General features: G+C 49.3%; 1 protein-coding gene across 5 annotated transcripts in view; it reads right to left on the reverse strand.

Annotated features, from left to right (window-relative positions):
- LOC114774398 (5'-AMP-activated protein kinase subunit gamma-1-like) overlaps positions 1–21380 on the reverse strand; it is a 29866-nt gene that overhangs the window by 4932 nt on the left and 3554 nt on the right. For 2 of the 5 annotated variants that reach the window (XR_003744811.1, XM_028966306.1), the window contains exons 4-8: positions 7655–7887; positions 5777–5828; positions 4724–4836; positions 2281–2362; positions 318–376 (exon numbers count right to left, since the gene is read on the reverse strand). Coding sequence is in view for 4 of the 5 variants with exons in the window: in XM_028966306.1 (XP_028822139.1) it covers positions 318–376; positions 2281–2362; positions 4724–4836; positions 5777–5828; positions 7655–7887 (539 nt within the window). In the remaining variant the exon portion in view is untranslated. Of the gene's footprint in view, positions 1–317; positions 377–2280; positions 2363–4723; positions 4837–5776; positions 5829–7654; positions 7888–13426; positions 13864–21380 lie in introns of those variants that run through there. The other 3 variants (XM_028966309.1, XM_028966308.1, XM_028966307.1) reach the window with 3 other exon arrangements.

Genomic DNA, 21380 nt, shown 5'->3' on the forward strand with positions numbered 1-21380 from the left:
CGGCAAAAATCTTGTAAATCTCGGCAAAAATCTCGGAAGTCACTGCAAAAATCTTGTAAATCACGGCAAAAATCTCGGAAGTCACGGCAAAAATCTCGGAAGTCACGGCAAAAATCACAGCAAAAATCTCGGAAATCACGGCAAAAATCTTGTAAATCTCGGCAAAAATCTCGGAAGTCACTGCAAAAATCTTGTAAATCACGGCAAAAATCTCGGTCCGGGAAGTCACAGCAAATGTGGTGGTCTACATCTGCTTTTAGTGAACCCTGAAATGTTAATATGGAATGTCATATTTCAGATGAACGCAGGCCACCCACCATCGGGGACTTGTAGTATCTGTGCAGGATGTTGATGAAGTCTGTGATGGTCAGCATCCCTGTCATGGCAGGAGAAGAAGACCAGTTAAGCATGTTCAGCCGTAAAGAAATAGTCATAACACGCACACACACGCACACACACATGCACACGCACGCACACACACACACGCCCACACACGCGCACACACAATCAGTGTGTGCATCAGTAGAAGGTGAGGGAGGTGATCAGGTCAATCTGGGGTGATGGAGGATACAGGAGATGATTACTGTGCTGTACTGTGTGTGTGTGTGTGTGTGTGTGTGTGTGTGTGTGTGTGTACAGCTGGATTCACCCAGTTGGGTGCAGAGATATTTTAATTAAAATCCCAGCCAGGGTCTCTCTCTCTCTCTCTCTCTCTCTCTCTCTCACTCCTTGTCCCTACTTGCAGACCTACTGCGTGACACAGTTACAGTAAATATGTGGCCTGAATAAAGTCATTATGGATCCTTGTTGTGTAACACGTCCAGTTGCCGCTGAAATAACCTTCTTCGAGAACCATGACCTGGATGACCGAGAACCTTCACAGATACACACACAACAGGAGATTAAACAGGCTGAAGACGAGGAAGGTGAAGGTGCTCTGACCTCACCATCCTCATTTGGCCTGCTGACCTCCAGACCTGATCTCAGTCACCATCAGTGATGTGACCCTCAAAAGCCTGGGTCCTCTGCCAGAGGACCCATCTTCTCACACCTTGAGTTCTGCTCCAAATGCTCCAGATTCCTTCCTCCCTGGATGCACACAACCCACATCTACTGGCACAACACAGACATCTACTGGGCTTCTGAGAAGGAACCACACTAGAATAGTCCTGATGTCCACAACTTGACCACCTACTGCATAATTCATCTTCAGAGTAATATTACCCAGAATCCAACCAATAGGCAGGTATCTTCAGCAGAACACATTCAGAACCTGTCACGTCTAGACCACGGATCGCAGGATGGAAATGATCATCAGCTTCTGTCGCAGTAGACGAGGTGAAGATGTTTCCAGATGGTTATGTCATCCGTCCAGCTGATCGTGGCTGATGGACGTGAGGGAACCAGGAATGGAACCAAACGTCCCACGTGTGTCAGCAGTCAGATGTCTGCATGTGTGTGACAGGACAGGGACACCAGGGATGACGTGTTCACCGGGATTCGTGATCATGACCATATCTGTCTCCCCTGGTTTAATCAAACACACACACACACACACACACACACACACACACACACAACCTGGTCCCTCTGAGAATGGTTGAGACCCGGCTTTAGGACCCAGCAGCCAGCGGGGTGATGCAGCTCACACCAGTTTTCTGCTATTTTCAGCCAAAATCTGGCCGCCATGGTAACGGATATCATTCTGACAGAGTACTGAAGAAGAATGGGTCAGTGTGAGCCATAAAGTGGACACACACACACATACACACACACGACCAGACACACACACACACACACACTCTGTTCAGTAGCCCAGATTATCAGTTACACTAAAGCAACTACAGCCTTCTTACAAACACCAAGGACTCTGTTCAACATCCAAACACACACACACACATACACAACCAGAGACACACAGACACTGGCAGTGTTTATGCCAAGATTGTGTAACTCTAGATGAAAGTGTTGGCGCGTGGATCAGGGCTGGTCCCCAGCAGGACGTCCCACCTCGGGTCCTCACTAACAGACCACAGTCTTTCCCCGCGGCACAGATTAACCTTCCAACACACACACACACACACACACACAGAGAAACACGCGCAAAAAAACACACACAGGCCCACACAAACACCCAGATACACGCACACACTCGCACACACACAGAGAAACGGGCCACGGAACGTCTCTCTTCAAGTCTGGCACCACCGTCCTCAGAACCACGGTGATTCAGCTGGAACAAAGGGTTGCCATGGTTACTCACAGGGTTACTACACTTACCCACAAAGCTCTGCTTCTTCGTCTCCCAAAGGGGTGCGGCGCGGACGCCATTGGCAACAAGAGCAAAAAACGCCTTCTTCACCTGCAAAGGAGAACAAGGGTTGAAACCAGGGACGAGTAGAGACTGTGGAACGTTCTTCTTCTGATTGAAGGCCTCCACTTTTTTAACAACAGGTTCCTGAAGGTACATGTGGAGAACCAACTTTATGGTGTACATCTGAGAGGTTCTCCACCTTCCTGCCAATATTCTCTGATTGTGAAGATCTGGGAATTATGGAGGACGTGATAGAAATGCAGATGTCTGTGCTTGTAAATTCCTGACTTCTTTTATCAACAGAACAAGTTGTCCTGCCTCAGATCCCTCATCTCACCTCCATCTGTCCAATCCTCCAGCATTGCTCCACTGGTACCATTCATCTAGACTCTTCTCTGTCTTGGTGGAATGAACTTGCACTAGATGTTCCAACAGCTGAGCCACTAAAAATCCTCAAATGCTGGATAAAAAACTAATATTTGGAGTAAAACAGCTCTTCCGTACATTTTCCATATTTAAAAAACGCTCGGGTTGGTATCTACAGATCAGGTCCTCGTGAACCAAACAAGATGGACGTTTAAAGCTCCTGGTAAGAGTGGCGGCCAGATACTGTAAATGTAGATCAATATGAGGACCAGGTTCTCAAATTAAGATGGTGAGAAGCTCGGTCCTCTACAAGGTGGGACTGGAGATGCTCCTACTGGGACCTGTCCTACACCAGAAGATGGAGTCAGGTTGGCAGTGGAGGTGGAGCACGTTCAAACCACTTGGGATTTGCATGTTGTGTTGTCACTTCTGCATGGATTAAAGTCAAGAAGGTCCTTTTTAATGGTTTCCTCTTGTCTCCTGCCAAGAACGTCTATCAGGTGGTCAAATTTAGTAACTTTGTCTGCCAAGTTGGCACCGCGAACGTGTTTTACTGCTGACGCACATTTGGGACGCGTCCCAGCTGGACGTGCGGTCCCCAGTGGTATTAGATGCGACTGTACGTCCAGCTGGGACGCGTCCCAAAGGCGAGTCAGCAGTTGCTGCACAGGCGTGGAGGACATGGGTGGAGGTGGTGGTACCTTCATCCCAGTCTGTCACACGCACACTCTCCAAGTCCTCCAATGGGACTGTGCCGCTTTGGTGTCAACACCGTCCCATGTGTGGGACAAGATGCCAACTGGTATTTTCAGTTCTACTTTATTTGTTTCTCCGTTACAGCAGCAAAGGAGAACCAGAACCGAGCTGCTCTAGAACCAAGATCTGCGGCATCTCCACAGGCATCATTTAAAGGTCCCCTGACATTTATCTCGGCCTCAGTGTCCCCTAATACTGTATCTGAAGTCTCTTTTCACAATGAGATTTCCCGGTCTGGAGCTTTAAATGCTAATGAGGAGGAGAGAGGCGGGACCAGGAGGAGAGCGGCCAATAGAAGTTGAAATGATGTCATCAACACTGTCCACCAACCACAAAGTTTGGTGAAGACAGGAAGTTATGTCGATGTTTTTTATAAAATGAACCCGCTGGTTCTTCAGGAACAAATAAAATACATTTGTGCTCATTTTTACATCCAATAACCGAGCGACTGCAGTGCTTCACACGTCTGGAAGCCATGACAGCTGGTGGACAAGCATGCGAAACGGGAGGTAACCTTTCCCCTTATGGCGTCATGAGGGGACAAATTCCAGATCCGACCGTCTGAGCTGCCAGCACGACCAAAACACTCTTTACACCGACCACCATTTCTAGCCCCTCCAGGACCATAGACAGGCTGGAGGAACTCGTATTAATGTTCAATCATCTCACAAAGTCACATTTTCCTAATAGGGGACCTTTAATCCAGGTGGACCTTCAGGGAGCAGCAAGCCAACTCAGACACAGAAAGACACCGTCTGCCGGCCTGCGAGACGCAGCTAATGGGACTGACGGCAGAAACGGGGCCTTTAAAAATTCATGACTTTTCCACGACATGAATATAGTTCCCTTCAAGAAGAACCCACATGAGTTCCATTCATCCAGCCTGCTGGTCCGAGATCCGTCGTCCGGGACACCGAATCTGCACCTCCGTCCAGCCACAGGCCTCCGAGCGGCAAACAGTTCATCTTAAGAGTCATGAAATATTCACACCGCACCGAGAGAGAGAGAGAGCGAGAGAGAGAAAGAGAGAGCGAGCGAGCGAGGGAGAGAGAGAGAGAGCGAGCGAGCGAGGGAGAGTGAGAGAGTGCGAGAGAGAGAGCGAAAGAGAGAGAGAGCGAGAGAGACAGAGAGAAAGAGAGAGCGAGAGAGACAGAGAGAAAGAGAGAGCGAGCGAGCGAGAGAGACAGAGAGAGAGAGAGAGCGAGAGAGAGCGAGAGAGAGCGAGAGAGAGAGCGAAAGAGAGAGAGAGCAAGCGAGAGAGAGAGAGAGAGAGAGAGAGACGGTCACCTGCAGCGTGGTGTCGAAAACCACCAGTTTGGAGCTGGTGGGGACGATGTCGTAGCACTTGTGGGATTTCATAAACCGCATGTAGATATCACTCTCGGATTCTTCAACTGCTGCTGTAACACACACACGCACACACACAGAGCATGAATCATGCAAACCCATCAGGCCATAACCGAGAACAAGTTTTTACCCATCAGGCCCCAAACCCTCGCACTTTCTGGCATTTACCAGACGCCCTGATCCAGAGCGCCTTACAGTCAGTAGTGACGGGGACAGTCCCCCTGGGGACACTCAAGTGTCCTGCTCAGGGTGGTAGTAAGGGGGATTTGAACCTGGGTCTTCTGGTTCATAGGCGAGTGTTTTACCCACTACGTTACCACCACGCACGCCTGGCTGTGGTTGCTATGGCGATTCTCGCAGCAGCCTGGGGGACCCGTCGAGTGACAGACCCTGTAGCACCTCCCATGATCCTCTGCATGCAGGGTTCCTTACCCGGGAGCACAGTGGCCGAATGGACGGCTGGACGTTCTCCAGCTCCGGGTCTGCGGAACGTTCCTGCGGAGGCCGCCGCGGGCCTTTTTAGGAAGGCAGGCGGAGGAAGAACGTTCCGTCGTGACCGCCGGGCTCTAAAGAACTCTGACAATCACTAAACAAAAGGATTTACCGCAAGCGGCAAGAACCGGAACTCATATATACAACCATTCCAGACACCAGACTGGGAATGCCTCAGACGAGGAACGCCAGCGGAACCCGGTTATTAGATGTAACATAATCCATAACTGAACAGCATCCCCGCAAGCTCTTACCCAGCATGCACTTCTCCTGCGGCTCAGACTAAGACTTTAATAACTTGAGGAATGTTGTGGAAAAACGGAATATTCTAATCTGCTGCAGAGGGTACACACACGACCGGTGACCATGACGACGGCAGGGGGACCCCGCATCAGGACCATAGATGCTGACGTCATGCAACACACACACACACACACACGACGGACAGGAACCTGCAGGGTTCGGCTTGACCTCTGAACCCCCGACCACCAGCAGACTCACCTTCATCTTCCAGCTCCAGTTTCTCCAGCATGCCTTCAGCCACGCCGGGGACCTGCGGGGACACGGGGACACGGTGAGTGTGGAGATCGGCGACAGCGACAGCCTCCGCGTCGCCGGTAAGTCCCCCGCTCCGGTTTGCTGCAGTCGCGGGGAGGGACGGACGGACGGACGGACGGACGCGTTACGACGCGCAGCGAACGCGCATGCGCACACCGGCAGGCGCGGCCCCGCCTCGGAAACGTGTTGCCAGGTCCGCGGGTTTTCCGCAGAACGGCTCCGTCGCGTAAATGTGCGGGAAAGGAGACCACGTGGGGTTTGTTTATCTCCAGGTGCGGGCGGTGGGTGGGCTCAGGGTCTTCCCCGGTCACGTGGTGTGTCCTTGCCACGCCCCCACGTCCTCTTTAAAACAGTGCCCGCAGGATTCAGGGTTTTATGTAATAATGCATGGCAGAATCAACGCGTCTCTCTCTCTCTCTCTGTCTCTCTGTGTCTGTCTGTGTAATTCCTTTCATTTGCTCCGCCCACCTCTCGTTTTTTTTACCATATTAGGATGTTACCGGCGCGCACGTGCGGACCATGACGTCACTAATCCACAGCTGACGTTCCAACAAACACAGTAAAATGTACTAGTGTAGAAGAACACACACACACACACACACACACAGAGAGAGAAACCCTGCTAGACCTCCAACAAACACACACATACACACACACACAGAAACCCAGCTCCAACATACACTGCATGCCTGAAGCTGTGTCTGGAATAAAGTGTGAGTGTGTATTCAAATTCTTCTGTGCCCAGTCGAAGGGCGTGGCAGCGGAATGTAAAAGTCAAAGAGCAAACAAACAAGTGCATTAACATCCCCGCCCATAGCAGGAGTCTTGTAACCCAGGCAAACACAAACACACACACACACACAAAAACTCACACACATACACACACATGCACCTTGATTGGTCACTTTCCCCTTCCTGCTGTCGTGTGATTGGTCAGTGTCTCTTGTTACCATGACCCAGACCCATCAAGGTAACTTTAAAGCATGTAGGAGATGATGGAGGTTTTATAAAGCCGGTGAACGTGACGGAAGGTCATGTACAGGTCACGTTGTGGTTCGGAAGAAAAAACTAGGAATGAGCGATTCCACAGGTTTCCTTTTCTCTCCGATTCCAAGTAAAATTCAGGGTGGTATCAGTGATGCCGATCCGATACGGAATGTGATTGGAAAGTGGAAGATTTTCTGAGGGGGTTGTGGTGTCGTGTTGATGTGTGAGGAGCAGTATTTCTACTTTCAGTTGGAACGTGGTGCAGAAATAGAAGAGCCAACTTGGAATGGACATTATGGATATGGATCCGCACATCCCTAGAAAAAATCTGAGGTCCATGCCACTACAGATGACGGTCTGTCTTCTGGCCGAGTACATCACAGTGTAATCCAGCCCCACACACTCACACACTCCATCATGCTCAGGTCTTCTCCACGTGCTAATGGTTTCGCTGCTTTTAGACCCTCACGAGAGGAAAAGCTGCTACCTGCTCCAGAGAAGAACATGATGATGATTATTAATATTTCAGCATCAAGCTGAAAGCTGTAACTATGATCTAATGTTCTCGTACAGTGATGGGCTGCAGCGCTACATCAATAAACTCAAGATGTCAACCGGCGGCACCACGGTCGGGGACACCCGGGTCACCCAGCTGGACTCAGGCAGGAGGAGAGGACAACAGCGTGCAGATGGTGGTGGCCATTATCTCATCCTTTTACCAGCATTACATGAAGGGCTTGAGCAAGATAATGTCCCTTGATGGACTGGGACGGCGCCACTTCCTGTTCCTGTCTGTTAAACGCTGCAGGAAACGGTGATGGACGTGGGACTCACCAGTCGTGAGGTGGAGATGGGTGCAGACGAGGGAGTGAGGGGCGGCTTGGAGGATGAAAAGGAGGAAGAGGAGCATGGAGGCGGGCTGAGCTGCTGCCCTGTGTCCGGAGGGGAGGAGAGGGGGCGTGTCCTCTCATCCTGGCGTTCTGGCTGCCGGCGGGACGTCTTCCCGGGGAACGCTGGTTTGGTCACATGTGTCGGTGGGGTGGTTGGTGGAGAGGTGACGCTTGAGGCTGAGCGAGAGAGAGTGGAAAAATACGATGAAACACACGCAACCTGGCCACTTTATTAGAGACGGCCACCCTGTCTCTCTCTCTGTGTGTGTGTGTGTGTGTGTGTGTTTTAGTGGGCTAACTTGACCACCAGAGGTTACCCCACACCACCAACATGCAGAATATCAGCACTTTAATTCGAGCCTTCTGATTGGTGAACTCGTGATGGTGACATTAGTGACCACGCCCACAAACTACATCTAATATGCCCCTAGTGTACTGTCCCCAGGGTAGAGGGGTAACCTACAATACACAGACTGTGTGGTGTGTGTGTGTGTGTGTGTGTGTGTGTGTAGCTGCATGTTGGATAAACAGTTGGTTACCAGTCACCCAGGCAAAGAATGTGCCTGAAGGAGATTAAGAGGGACGATATGAAGAGACGCACAGGTCCCATCCACGATAAAACAGCCCATATCTGGACTGAAGGTGAAACCTGCCCTTTAAACTGTAAACATCTCCGATCATCTTCCAGCCAGAGCCGACTGGGGCGTAGCGATAAAATCGGGCGGCGGCTCCGCTTTCAGCTGCGAGAAGTGTGTGTGGAGAGGAGGAGACGGGACGTATCGGGTTCTCCACTGCGGTGATTTAGAGATGGAGCAGGGACCTCAGCAGAATGATAATGAGCTGATGTAGGTAACAACCTCCCCTCCATCACAGCAGGAGTTCAAATCCACACTATGCAGCCCTCGTATAAATCATTAACACTGCAGGACACGCCCAGCTCTTCCAGAAAGAGTGTGTGTGTGTGTGTGTGTGTGTGTGTGTGTGTGTGTGTGTTTGGGATTTTCCTTTCAATGCCCCAGGCAACAGCCTGGAGTAAACAAGTGAAATAACTGCTGAGCAGAGGAGATGCTGAAATGATGTCATCAGCTTCTCCCTCCTCCTCAGGGAGCCGTTATTCTCCTCCATGTCGTAAATCCATGGAGGTCATTACACTTCAATCATCATGAACCTAACACACACACACATTTTCATCACCTTCAGCACATCCTGCTGTATTAAACACATCAGCAGAACAACTGAAAAACCGGCACCAGACCAGGAGTGAGCAGGAGGGTGGTAGTAGCCTAGTGGGTAACACACTTGCCTATGAACCAGAAGACCCAGGTTCAAATCCCACTTACTACCATTGTGTCCCTGAGCAAGACACTTAACCCTAAGTTGCTCCAGGGGGGACTGTCCCTGTAACTACTGAATGCAAGTCGCTCTGGATAAGGGCGTCTGATAAATGCTGTAAATGTAAATGAGGTGAGCTTAATACAATAGCCATCAATCGCTTCTCACACTGATATATGCTCTACTCACCTCCTTCCAGGCGGAACTGTGAATGTGAGCCATGTTGTTAACACCAACCAACATACTGACATACGAACCACCACACCAACCAAAATACTAACATGCCAACCAACATACTAACATACATACTAACCACCACACCAACCACCATACAAACAGACATATTAACCACCACATCAACCACCACACCAACCAACATACTAACAGATATACTAACCACCACACCAACCAAAATACTAACATGCCAACCAACATACTAACATACATACTAACCACCACACCAACCACCATACAAACAGACATATTAACCACCACATCAACCACCACACCAACCAACATTCTAACAGATATACTAACCACCACACCAACCAAAATACTAATATACCAACCACCATACAAACAGACATATTAACCACCACATCAACCACCACACCAACCAACATACTAACAGATATACTAACCACCACACCAACCAAAATACTAATATACCAACCACCATACAAACAGACATATTAACCACCACATCAACCACCACACCAACCAACATACTAACAGACATACTAACCACCGCACCAACCAAAATACTAACATGCCAACCAACATACTAACATACATACTAACCACCACACCAACCAACATACTAACAGACATATTAACCACCACATCAACCACCACACCAACCACCACATCAACCAATATACTAACAGACATACTAACCACCACACCAACCAAAATACTAACATACCAACCAACATACTAACATACGAACCACCACACCAACCAACATACTAACAACCACACCAACCAACATACTAACAACCACACCAACCAACATACTAACAACCACACCAACCAACATACTAGCAAACATACTAACCGCCACATCAGCCAACATACTAACAGACATACTAACCACCATACCAACCAAAAGACTAACATACCAACCAACATACTAACATACGAACCACCACACCAACCAACATACTAACAGATACACTAACCACCACACCAACCACCATACGAACAGACATATTAACCACCACATCAACCCCCACACCAACCACCACATCAACCAACATACTAACAGCCATACTAACCACCACACCAACCAAAATACTAACATACCAACCAACATACTAACATACTAACATTTTTTTTTTTTTTTATTCCTCAGTCCTCATAACCTTCCACCATTTAAAAATGTTTTTCTTTAATGTGCAATTAGCCAGGGCTTCTTGACCCCAGGCCAAATCAGTTAACCCCTGAGCACAAAGAATAATCCTCAGGCAGCACAGATAAACCCAGACATCATTTCATCTGCTGATGGAGAGATAAAGAGGAAGCAGCTCATTAGGAATGGTTCTCTGGAGGTTCCACTGTCAGTGAATAATAATGTCATCCTGTCTCTAGCTCTTCATGCGATGCTCTGGGTAACCAGGAAAATTAGTTCCTTATCAACCAAGGCTCTGACAGGTCTGTCAACGACGTTCATTATTTGGGATTGTGGTGTAGGTGGGTGGATGTATCTGCATGAGGTATTTTAACACCGGAAAACCAGTCAGATGAGCTGAAGCGAAACTGGGCAGATGATTTCACATCACTCCAGAGATGCAGGTTTACAGCAACGGACTGCTGCCACCTAGAGTCACAATGGATCTACTGCACAAGCAGAGAAAGTGTGGAGAACATGGGAAAGTGAAGTCATTATGATGCACAGCAAGCACAGCACATGATGACATGGTGAAACGTGTCCTCTGCATTTAACCATCACCCTTGGTGAGCAGTGGCACCATGACAGGCGCCCGGGGAGCAGTGTGTGGGGACGGTGCTTTGCTCAGTGGCACCTCAGTGGTACCCTGGCAGTTCGGGATTCGAAACGGCAACCTTCTGATTACTGGTCCACTTCCTTACCACTAGGTCACCACTGGCCTGATGGACTGTAGACCATCTAGGCTTAAAAGCTAGACCATCTCCAGGTTCTTCTGTTGTGCTTTTCTTCTTAGAACCTTATAAAAGGCTCTTATACACACAGATACAGACAGACAGAAAGTTGTGTGACAGGCCTGGAAAGTTAAAGTCACCCCACACTTTGCTGATTCCTGCTCGCGCCTCAGCACAGTTTGCCTGCTGACCCACATTAACCCCCCCTGCTGTTAACGGGGGGGCTTCAGTTACACAAAAGCGGCTCCAGTCCTGGACTCCAGTCATCATGAGACGCATGGAAATAGCCCGGCCATGATAAGAGGACAGAAATAGAGATCAAGGTTAGAAGGGCTCATGAGTTTTTGGCTGCACATCCTTGACCTTCCTTCAACTCCTGATATATCACTGATCAAGGCCTTTATGAGATTACAGGGCATACCTCAGCAGTTAAACCAGCGTTGGGACACTTTACACTGCTGACCATTGGGGTGGTGGTGTCTCTAATAAAGTTCATTCTGAAAAAGTTACACTTGGCTGCACTGACCCTTAAAGAGCACAAAGTCAATTGAGGGACGCGTCCATCTCTCCCTTATTTCAGAACCTCTTCCCCAACACCATCATCAGAAAAGTGAAGACCCCTCAGAACATCTGTCCTGTGACATTAATGCTCTATTCTACTGTTTTGACGAAATATATTCATCAAAAAACCTTTATGATGTCACAGTATTTCAGATTTTCTCAGTCACTTCATAATTTATGTCTCAGAATACTTGTGGTGGGATATAGATCTGTGGAGGTGGGTTAGAAGTTGGCATAAGACACGGGGAGGAACAACTATACTCTGTTCTGATGTTGTGATTATAATATTTGGGATGATGGTTAGGGCAGCTTCCTTCATTTGAGGAGGCGTGGTCGCTGTCTGGTTGCCATGGTTACCTGCGCGGTGTTGAACGATGGTGTAAACAAGCGGTCGAATGTGCTGAGTTGCTCCGTGCCCTCGTCGCCTCGTTCCTGCTGCTTTCTATATTTAGGCCACTGGTGAAAGGGCCTATTGAGGGACGCAGGGGCTGATGGGAAATGGCTGAGGGCCTCGGGTTTTGTGTCAGGTTGTGTGGAGTTATGTATGTAGGTGTGTAGAATTTCACCACAACAACGTCCCGAAAACCCGATGGCCCTCCCCAGAGATCCTCATCAGACCTCCAGGAACTGGTCTCGTCCACAGTGAAGATCTGACGGAGGGGAGACAGCGCTGGACATAAAAGCCCCAGAAACGGAGCAGAGGAAGATGTGAGTGTGACTTCTGGTGAAGTGGAGGCTCCACCCCGCGTCGGTACAGGAGACCGGTGACGTTCCTCGCATCAGAACCGCGACGTTCCGCCAGTTACTGTTCAACCCATTTACTGTTCAACCCATTTACTGCGCCCTGTTTATTGAAGAAACCTTCAGACCCCATAAAGCCCAGCGGCTTGATAGATCCCAGTGTGGTTCTGCTCCTGCTCTAGAACTCATTCAATCCATTCTGCTTACTTTGAAGGTACTTTTAAATGAAAAGTGTCTTTAGTTTTTATAAATCTTTATATATGCTTTATTTTACTACAGAAGGTAAAGTAGGGTGGTAGTAGCCTAATGGGTAACACACTCACCTATGAACCAGAAGACCCAGGTTCAAACCCCACTTACTACCATCGTGTCCCTGAGCAAGACACTTAACAAGAGTGTCTCCAGGAGGGGACTGTCCCTGTAACTACTGGATGGTAGTAGCCTAGCGGGAAACACACTAACCTATGAACCAGAAGACCCAGGTTCAAACCCCAGTTACTACCATTGTGTCCCTGAGCAGGACACTTAACCCTGAGTGTCTCCAGGGGGGGGGACTGTCCCTGTAACTACTGGGTGGTAGTAGCCTAGTGGGTAACACACTCGCCTATCAACCAGAAGACCCAGGTTCAAACCCCACTTACTACCATCATGTCCCTGAGCAAGACACTTAACCCTGAGTGTCTCCAGGGGGGGACTGTCCCTGTAACTACTGACTGTAAGACACTCTGGATAAGGGCGTCTGGTAAATGCCGTAAATGTAAAGTTACTGTGGAGTTCTTTTATCCACAGTTATGGCCTCAGTCAGCTGTGCCAAAATAATCCACGATGACAGAGTGACACGTCTGAAAGTACAGCTGAGTGCATGCTGCTGAATAAGGCCACGCCCCTTTCCTTCACATGGACAGGATGAGGGTCTCGTCCCCGCACCGAGCGGCTGCTTGGTTATGTTAATGATCCGTACCTGTGTGCAGGTGGCCGAGAGACGCCGACGCCGCGATGCACTTCATTTCCTTCTTGCTGCTCCCCAGGAGGCCGTGGGGCTCGGACTGGCGGCGTCCTGTCCGCCCGTCCTGCTCCTTGCGCTTCCTGCTCCCTCGCAGACTGCTGAAGCGCTTCATGGGTCACTGAGGGATTGTGGGTCAGCGTCTGCGCCGGCCCAGCAGGGCATGCCTGTCCTGCCGGAACGTTCCGGGTTCCTCTCTGCTTCAGTCCCGAGGTCGGGTCTGAAGGGTCATTCTATCACACCCAGGACCTGGTTCTGCGGCGCCCCCCCCGGGTCAGCAATGGTTCTGTTGTTCTCCGCCGGCTCTCTCCGCTGCAGACTGTCAGGTACAGCTGTGTGTGTGTGTGTGTGTGTGTGTGTCTCTTTAAAATAGCCTGCATCGCTGAGAGACTGTAAAAGGAAACCAGTCCTGGCTCTGTCACACACTGGCAGCGATTGGCTGAAACAGACCCCCCCTGGTGTGTACACACACACACACACACACAGCTCTAAAGTTTCAGTGTGTGTGTCCCGTCCTGACATGACAGTTTTTATGACACATGGGCGTATTAAAGCAACACAAACAGGTTCACACATTTATTTACAAAACACACACACACGTAAAGAACCATGCAGCAGGTCTGGAACTCCAGGACGGAGCCAGCTGGTCTACAAGATTTTGTTCCGGAGAGGACAGGGACGCGGCGGTTCTAAGGAGAACCGGTGGGGAGCAGCAGGAGAAGAATGTGAAGTGTGGGTTTGGGGTCAGTGCTTTTTTCGTGGGATCATTAACTTTTTAAAGCAGCTGCATTATTTACCTGAACGCAGGCGCCGGGCCCCGTCTGCCCCGGTAAAAATGTGACCTTTATTTACAAAAAAAGGTGACACAGGTGACACACAGTTATTAGATACGTGCGGTAGGGCGGGGCCATATGAACTATTTATGAGAATTAGAGGTCGGTGAGTAGGGTGCTCCTCAGAGCAACTTCTCTACGCTTCCCCGAACCAGGGTCTAGTGGGTAGGGATGTGGACCCGTAATCAGAAGGTTGTGGGTTCGAATCCCGAACCGCCAAGGTGCCAAACAGGTCCCCTTGATGAAGGTCCCGTCCCCACACGCTGCTCCCCGGGCGCCTGTCATGGTGCCCACTGCTCACCAAGGGTGATGGTTAAATGCAGAGGACACGTTTCACCATGTCACCGTGTGCTGTGCTTCATAATGACCTTCACGTCACTTTCCCGGTCATGTGCAGTAGGTCGAGCAGTTCCGCTAAAACCCTGATGTCTTCAAAGCACTGCGGCCGAGGCCACGGAAAGAACAAAGAGTTTGGATTTTTGGAAGCGGAAAGTAATCACTGGCCTGGAGGATGTAGGTGGTGGTGGTAGCACGCTGAGGAACGTCCTTGACCTCTCCACTAACGTGACTCCGCCCAGCTGTAACACATTGACCAACCTGGGGCTCCTGAGATTGAGATCTGAAGATTTCCATCTCATTAAGCTGGTCAGAAGCAGTGAATCCATTGTCCCATTTAACAATCTGGAACCTCAATTTGAAGAAACCTTCAAAATGGACATTAAAAGGCTCTTAAAAACAGGTCTTGAAGAACCAAAACCTAAAGAATCTTCAGGTTGGGGTTCTCCTTCTATGCTGACTGTTCCGTGTTGTTTTGTGGATGAAAGGTCAGTGTTCTGGTGAGCCTCAGCCTGTTGTGGTCTCCTGCAGTATTTATCAGCGTTTTGCTTCATCTGCTCCTATTTCTGTCTCAACAACCTGCTTCTGAGGGACGAGACGACGTCTCACCATCGCGTGGAGCAAAGGTCAAGCTAATGAGCACCTAAGGCAGATCAGACACAGTAACAGTAACCCAGGGAAACAGAGCATTCATGGCCCAGGAGCGCTACCTCTTCTCCTACGAGGAACCTCCATGGTCCCGTAGACATGGTGACCCCAACCCAGACAGAACCGCTGATGTTTTTCACACATAACAGACTGGAAATAGAACACGTCTCTATAACCATCGCCTTGTGAAGATGACTGAAACGTTCTCCAGGTTTCAGAGGAACGTGAGGAACGTGAGAACGTCTGAAGTCTGTATCTGCTACCGTTCAGATTTATCTAAAAATGTTCCACGATTTAGCAGTCCGGTGGAAAAAACAGGTTCCGGTCGGGCAGGAAGGAACCTAAACGGGTTTCACCACGAGCCCACACACTTCCATCAGTGTAATGAGTGAGGAATCAGGAACACAGACACACAGGCCAGAACTAGAACCAGCAGGTCATCGATTAGAGAACAGAATGCCCCCAGGTGCCCCAGCCAGATACACTCCGGCACGCCCTCTCAGATCCGCAAACGGAACGAGACTGAAAATTCCCTCTTCACGGGGTCTCCGGTCCCAATCGACTCTGTTCTCCTTTGTTGTCCCTGGCTGGTGGGACAACTTGTCCTGCTCATTCGACTAGTCGAGACTACCACCGCCTTTAACAAGCAGCTGAAGAAGCGTTTTTCAGACGAGTCTTAACACTAAACACACACACATGCACACACACTCACAAAAAGCACCTAACAACTCCCTATCACGTTCTATTCCTGACAAGTTGGGCCTTATCAGGATCTTAGTTTAATAAACTCAAAATCTATAGAAACCGAATGAGAATCGCTGGTGTCGTTCTCCTGTAAGTCTCTTTGGATAAAAGCGTCTGCCAAGTAAAGTAAAGCAAAGTAAAGGTGCCTTGTTTTGATTGGTCAGAACATAAAGTCATGACAATAAAATTTGGATCATTTGATGAGGTAATTCACAGTCATTGATCAGAATAATCAACCTAGATACTCATTTACATACAATTATTTAACCTAATAATAATAAAACATTTTAGCTGCATTTTATTAGAACCGTTCTGGTCATGGTTCTGCATGGTTAGACCCTTTATGTTATTTATTTTCTGTGCTGGTGGTCAGATCCCAGTGTGTGTGTGTGTGAGACGGGTCAGTGGAGCAGCGCACCATGCGCTAAATCGACTGCAGCGCCACCTGGAGGACGAGAGAAGCGGACAAAGATAGAGGGGGCTCAGGTGACACCCCCTTTTAGGACACTGCAGTAGTCTGTGTGTGTGTGTCATGTGGCCTGTGACTGTCGCACTGCTGGCCGGCGGTGTTGCGTCGTGCTGACGTCCCCGTCACCCGACCAGTCAGCTGCTGAGGGACCTGTCCACACGTCACCTGCTAACACCGGGTGGACTTAACACTCCTGAGTGTGTGTGAGAATGTGAAAGTGATTGTTTTGTCACTGTGTCCTCAACGAAATGCGTCCTCTTTATTTAACCATAAAAGGAGCCCAGAGAGCAGTGTGTGGGGGGAGGTATATTCAGATCTCCAATCATCGGGGGCAGTGGTGGCCTAGCGGTTAAGGAAGTGCCCCCGTAATCAGAAGGTTGCCGGTTCGAATCCCGATCCGCCAAGGTGCCACTGAGGTGCCACTGAGCAAAGCACCGTCCCCACACACTGCTCCCCGGGCGCCTGTCATGGCTGCCCACTGCTCACCAAGGGTGATGGGTTAAATGCAGAGGACAAATTTCACTGTGGGCACCGTGTGCTGTGCTGCTGTGTATCACATGTGACAATCACTTCACTTTATAAGTTTATAACGAAAAGGGACCGAATATTTTAGAAGGTTTCCAGATGTCCCCTTCCTACACACACAGACAAGGGAGGGAGGCCTGGTCCCTTCATCCATCGGTCAGGACAGGAAGTCACCTCGTCTCCTGGATCCACAGTTCTCGGTTCAGGGCTACCGAGCTCCACAACTGCTGGAAACCAGCATGGAGAAGTTGTACTGTTACTATGGCAACAGCCTGCAAGCATCACTGTTTCCTGGACCAGAAACAGAACCGGCCCAGAACACACACACAGAGAGAGAGAGAGAGGTAAACAGATGGCTCGCTGCTTGACTGCTTCCGATGCTCCTCAGCGTGGAGGGAGTGGACACGTCACCTCCTCACTCCACCCTCGTCCCCACCCCGAGCTCGTCCCGATCAAATGAGTGATGACGCCGAGGGGTTATCATTATTATTATTGTTTCCAGGGCTTCGGTGCGTGAGATGTGACTTCTTGGCGGGACGCCTGAGCGATCATCCTTCCCATCATTCATTTAACATGCAGCAGAACAGCACAATCTAACAGGGTGTAGATGAGCATCACTCAATAGTTCCCACACACGGGCGTCCTTCAAAAACTTGTTCGAATGTGAACGCTCCTGGACATCAGAGAAGAAGGAGATTCCATCACTGATCATATGATTCCACCACGTGCTGAGGGCTACAGCTCTCCGGTATCTTCAGGCTCTTCCCTGGTCTTCTGCTTCCATCTAGTGGCAGGAAGTGAGTGAGATGAGAGTCATGGAATGATTGATCATTTTTCATTTCACTAGTTGGGATGACAAGAACACTGATTGTGAACATGATTATGAACACTAGATGGCGCAGTGGTGGAAGAAAACCATCCATTCCAGTTCGAGGTTGATGGGCCCTCGAATTTATTTTTAAGTTTCACCATCTTCTGCAGTGTGGAAGGCCTGATCCTGGCAGAGCAGCGTGAAGCATGGAGACATCTTCAAACGGTCCTGCTCACGTCTCTTCACGTCTATTCATGCTTATTCCAGTTCGAAATTTCACATTATGATCATTGCTAAAACTAACTTGAACCAGCAAAAAGCACCATGATGGAAACAAGGACACACCCACCATATCCCATAATACAAAGTAAGCTTTAAACGGCTCCTATTGTGATTTAGAAGGTGAGGAGCAGTCGCACACGCTTCATCGTGTCACTTGAAGACTTTTTCTTCACTCGGCTGAGCGAACTGCTGTCAGTCTGAAGCTGTCTGGTTTATTAGATGCTGATTTATTAGCAGTTCCACCATCAACCTGAATCCAGCCCAGCTTGGTCCATTAGCATGATGAGGAGGGCTTCCTGGAAGCCGCTGGAGCTTTTTCAGCTTATCGAACATTTCCAGTGTCAACCGCCACCCCCATCCCTTTGAGGTGCTCACACACACACACCCACCCGCACACACACACACACACACACACACACACACACACACGGTGTGCAGAAACTGCTGCTGCTTCATGTGACGTAATCAGTCAGTAGTTCCTGAAATGAAATGCTGGTGAAAGCGGAAAGAGGAGCAGAATATCACCAGCAGAAAATCACCACTAGTGGCCTTACAGCCACTAGTTACAGGGACAGTCCCCCCCTGGAGACACTCAGGGTTAAGTGTCTTGCTCAGGGACACAATGGTAGTAAGTGGGGTTTGAACCTGGGTCTTCTGGTCCTGAGGCGAGTGTGTTACCTGCTAGGCTACTACCATTTCATGCATTTAATTGTGCCTGGAATAGAATAGTCATCAACCAATTAATTGATTGATTATTGAATATAACATGGGGACGATTAATTCATCTTATTCAATTGAAAGTACGACTGCGATGACTTGCACACACCCTGAATGTCCATACTGATATGAACACCAAATAACACTGAGACGCATGTGGACAGGCCGAGCAGTGGCATCTGGAGACAGTGGAATGAACTTTGACCCACTGACCTACAGCTGCCAGTCAAACTGTGGTGGCCTGAGTGAGATGGAACCTTGAGAGACTGGTGGAGTTATGTAAGAGAGTGTGTGTGTGTTCGTTTCTCTGAGCAATTTCCTCCTACGCGGTCAGCAACACACACGTTGTGTAAGACTTTCCTGCACGCTGAAGCTGTTCTTCTAACTCTGCAGACCTTCTGGTGTCTTCACTTTGCGGCGTGGTGCAGCGCTGCTCATCCATTTACATTTCCAGCATTTACCAGACCTCCTTATCCAGAGCGACTTACAATCAGTAGTTACAGGGACAGTCCCCCCCTGGAGACACTCAGGGTTAAGTGTCCTGCTCAGGGACACGATGGTGGTACCACCCTACAATATCCACAGATATTATCTTCACATGCAGCTCAGGAGTGTGTGAGGGAAATACAGAACAATGTCAGAGCGGTTCATGTCCAGGTTCCTGAGAAGCTCCTCACGAGCACCAGGCAGAGGAGAACGATGCACGAAGCAGATGAAGTGTGTCTGTCACAAGGGAAAAGCAGCTGGACCTGCTGGACCGCATGTGGACAGTAACAGTACCTTGTCCAGCGGCGTTACCAGCGGCGTAGGGTGGTAGTGGCCTAGCGGGTAACACACTCGCCTATGAACCAGAAGACCTGGGTTCAAATCCCACTTACTACCCTGAGCAAGACACTTAACCCTGAGTGTCTCCAGGGGGGGACTGTCCCTGTAACTACTGACTGTAAGTGGCTCTGGATAAATGCTGGAAATGTAAATGTAGAAATGGGGGTGCAGGTGAAGGTGGTGAGCAGGTGGAGTCGGTGTAATTACAGCCCATCACGTCGCCCCAACAGCCACTAATTACACAATTACAGGCTTCCAGCTCCACGTCAGACAAAACAACATCAGCGATGGGAACCGGGTTCTTCACCACAACCACGGAGAACCTGAGCAAAACAGACTCAACAGTTTACACCAGTGCCGCGCTCTCGCCCACGCCGTCTCCAAAGCCTGGAGGACAGCAGAAGACGGACTGAAGATGAAGAACATGCTTTCAAAGCAGTAGAAAAAGTCTCACAAAGCAGGAGAGGACTAGAAGAAGACAGCAAAGGATCTCCTCAGTTTGGCATGTTATTGGAGTCCAAGCTGAGGACTGGAAGACCAAAAAGACATCTTGATAGACCTGTCCATTGGACCACTAGAAAGCAAAACTATTCAACAAGGTCTTTTACTGTCAGACTCTGGAGTCACCAGAAGAAAACGTTCCCTGCATCTCTCAACAAACCTTTTACTGAAATATGTCCTGTGGACTAGAACTAGACGGTCATTTTTGGAGAATTCATCAGGGTTCGGACACAGGGAACACATTGATGGATTTGAATAAATACCATCAAATACCAGCTTGTTCTATAACCTCCAGTCCTGAGGCCAAATGTGTCCGCGTCCTGTCTACACCGAGCGCTTCCCCACAAAAAAAGGTGCAGCGAAGGACAAAAGCTGCAGGTTTATTTACAGCACGAGAAGTGCTCAAAAATTCAAACCCCCAAAAATACTGAAGAAAAACAAAGACAAAACCAGCAATTATAGCATCAATATACATTCACACGACCAAACATTTACATTTCCAGCATTTACCAGACGCCCTTATCCAGAGCGTCTTACAGTCAGTAGTTACAGGGACAGTCCCCCCCCTGGAGACTGTCCAGGGACACGATGGTAGTAAGTGGGGGCTACTACCACCCACAAAATCTACAGATTCACAGCAAGCTTTTAGACTAACGCTCCTCAATCCCTGAACCACCAACCCGACCTTGACCCACACGAAGGCCCCCGGCCTACCACGCTCTCACTTTAATTACACCCCACAATCATCACCTATTGGGGTGAGCTCAAGATGGCGGGGGGTCATATTCAGGTCAACTTTAGATCTCTGTATACCACCATATCCCCGTACATATTCACAATTTACCAGTTCATAAGACGAAGGACACGACTCAAATCATACAAAGAACACTTATAGATTAATAAAATAAACACAGCAGAGAAACACTTACAGCAAACACCCAAGCTGGCCTATAAAGCACCGTTCACCCAGGTGCAGGACCAGGAAAACCACCATGAAAACGTGAACGGTGTAATTGTGTGAAAGCGAAGTGATTGTCATTGTGAGACGCTGCAGCACAGCACATGGTGACACGGTGAAACGTGTCCTCTATATTTAACCATCACCCTTGGTGACAGTGGAACCATGACAGGCGCCCGGGGAGCAGCGTGTGGGGACGGGACCTTTATCAAGGGGACCTCAGTGGAACCATGACAGGCGCCCGGGGAGCAGCGTGTGGGGAC

This window comes from Denticeps clupeoides, unplaced genomic scaffold (assembly GCF_900700375.1).
Source record: "Denticeps clupeoides unplaced genomic scaffold, fDenClu1.1, whole genome shotgun sequence".
NCBI lineage: Eukaryota > Metazoa > Chordata > Actinopteri > Clupeiformes > Denticipitidae > Denticeps > Denticeps clupeoides.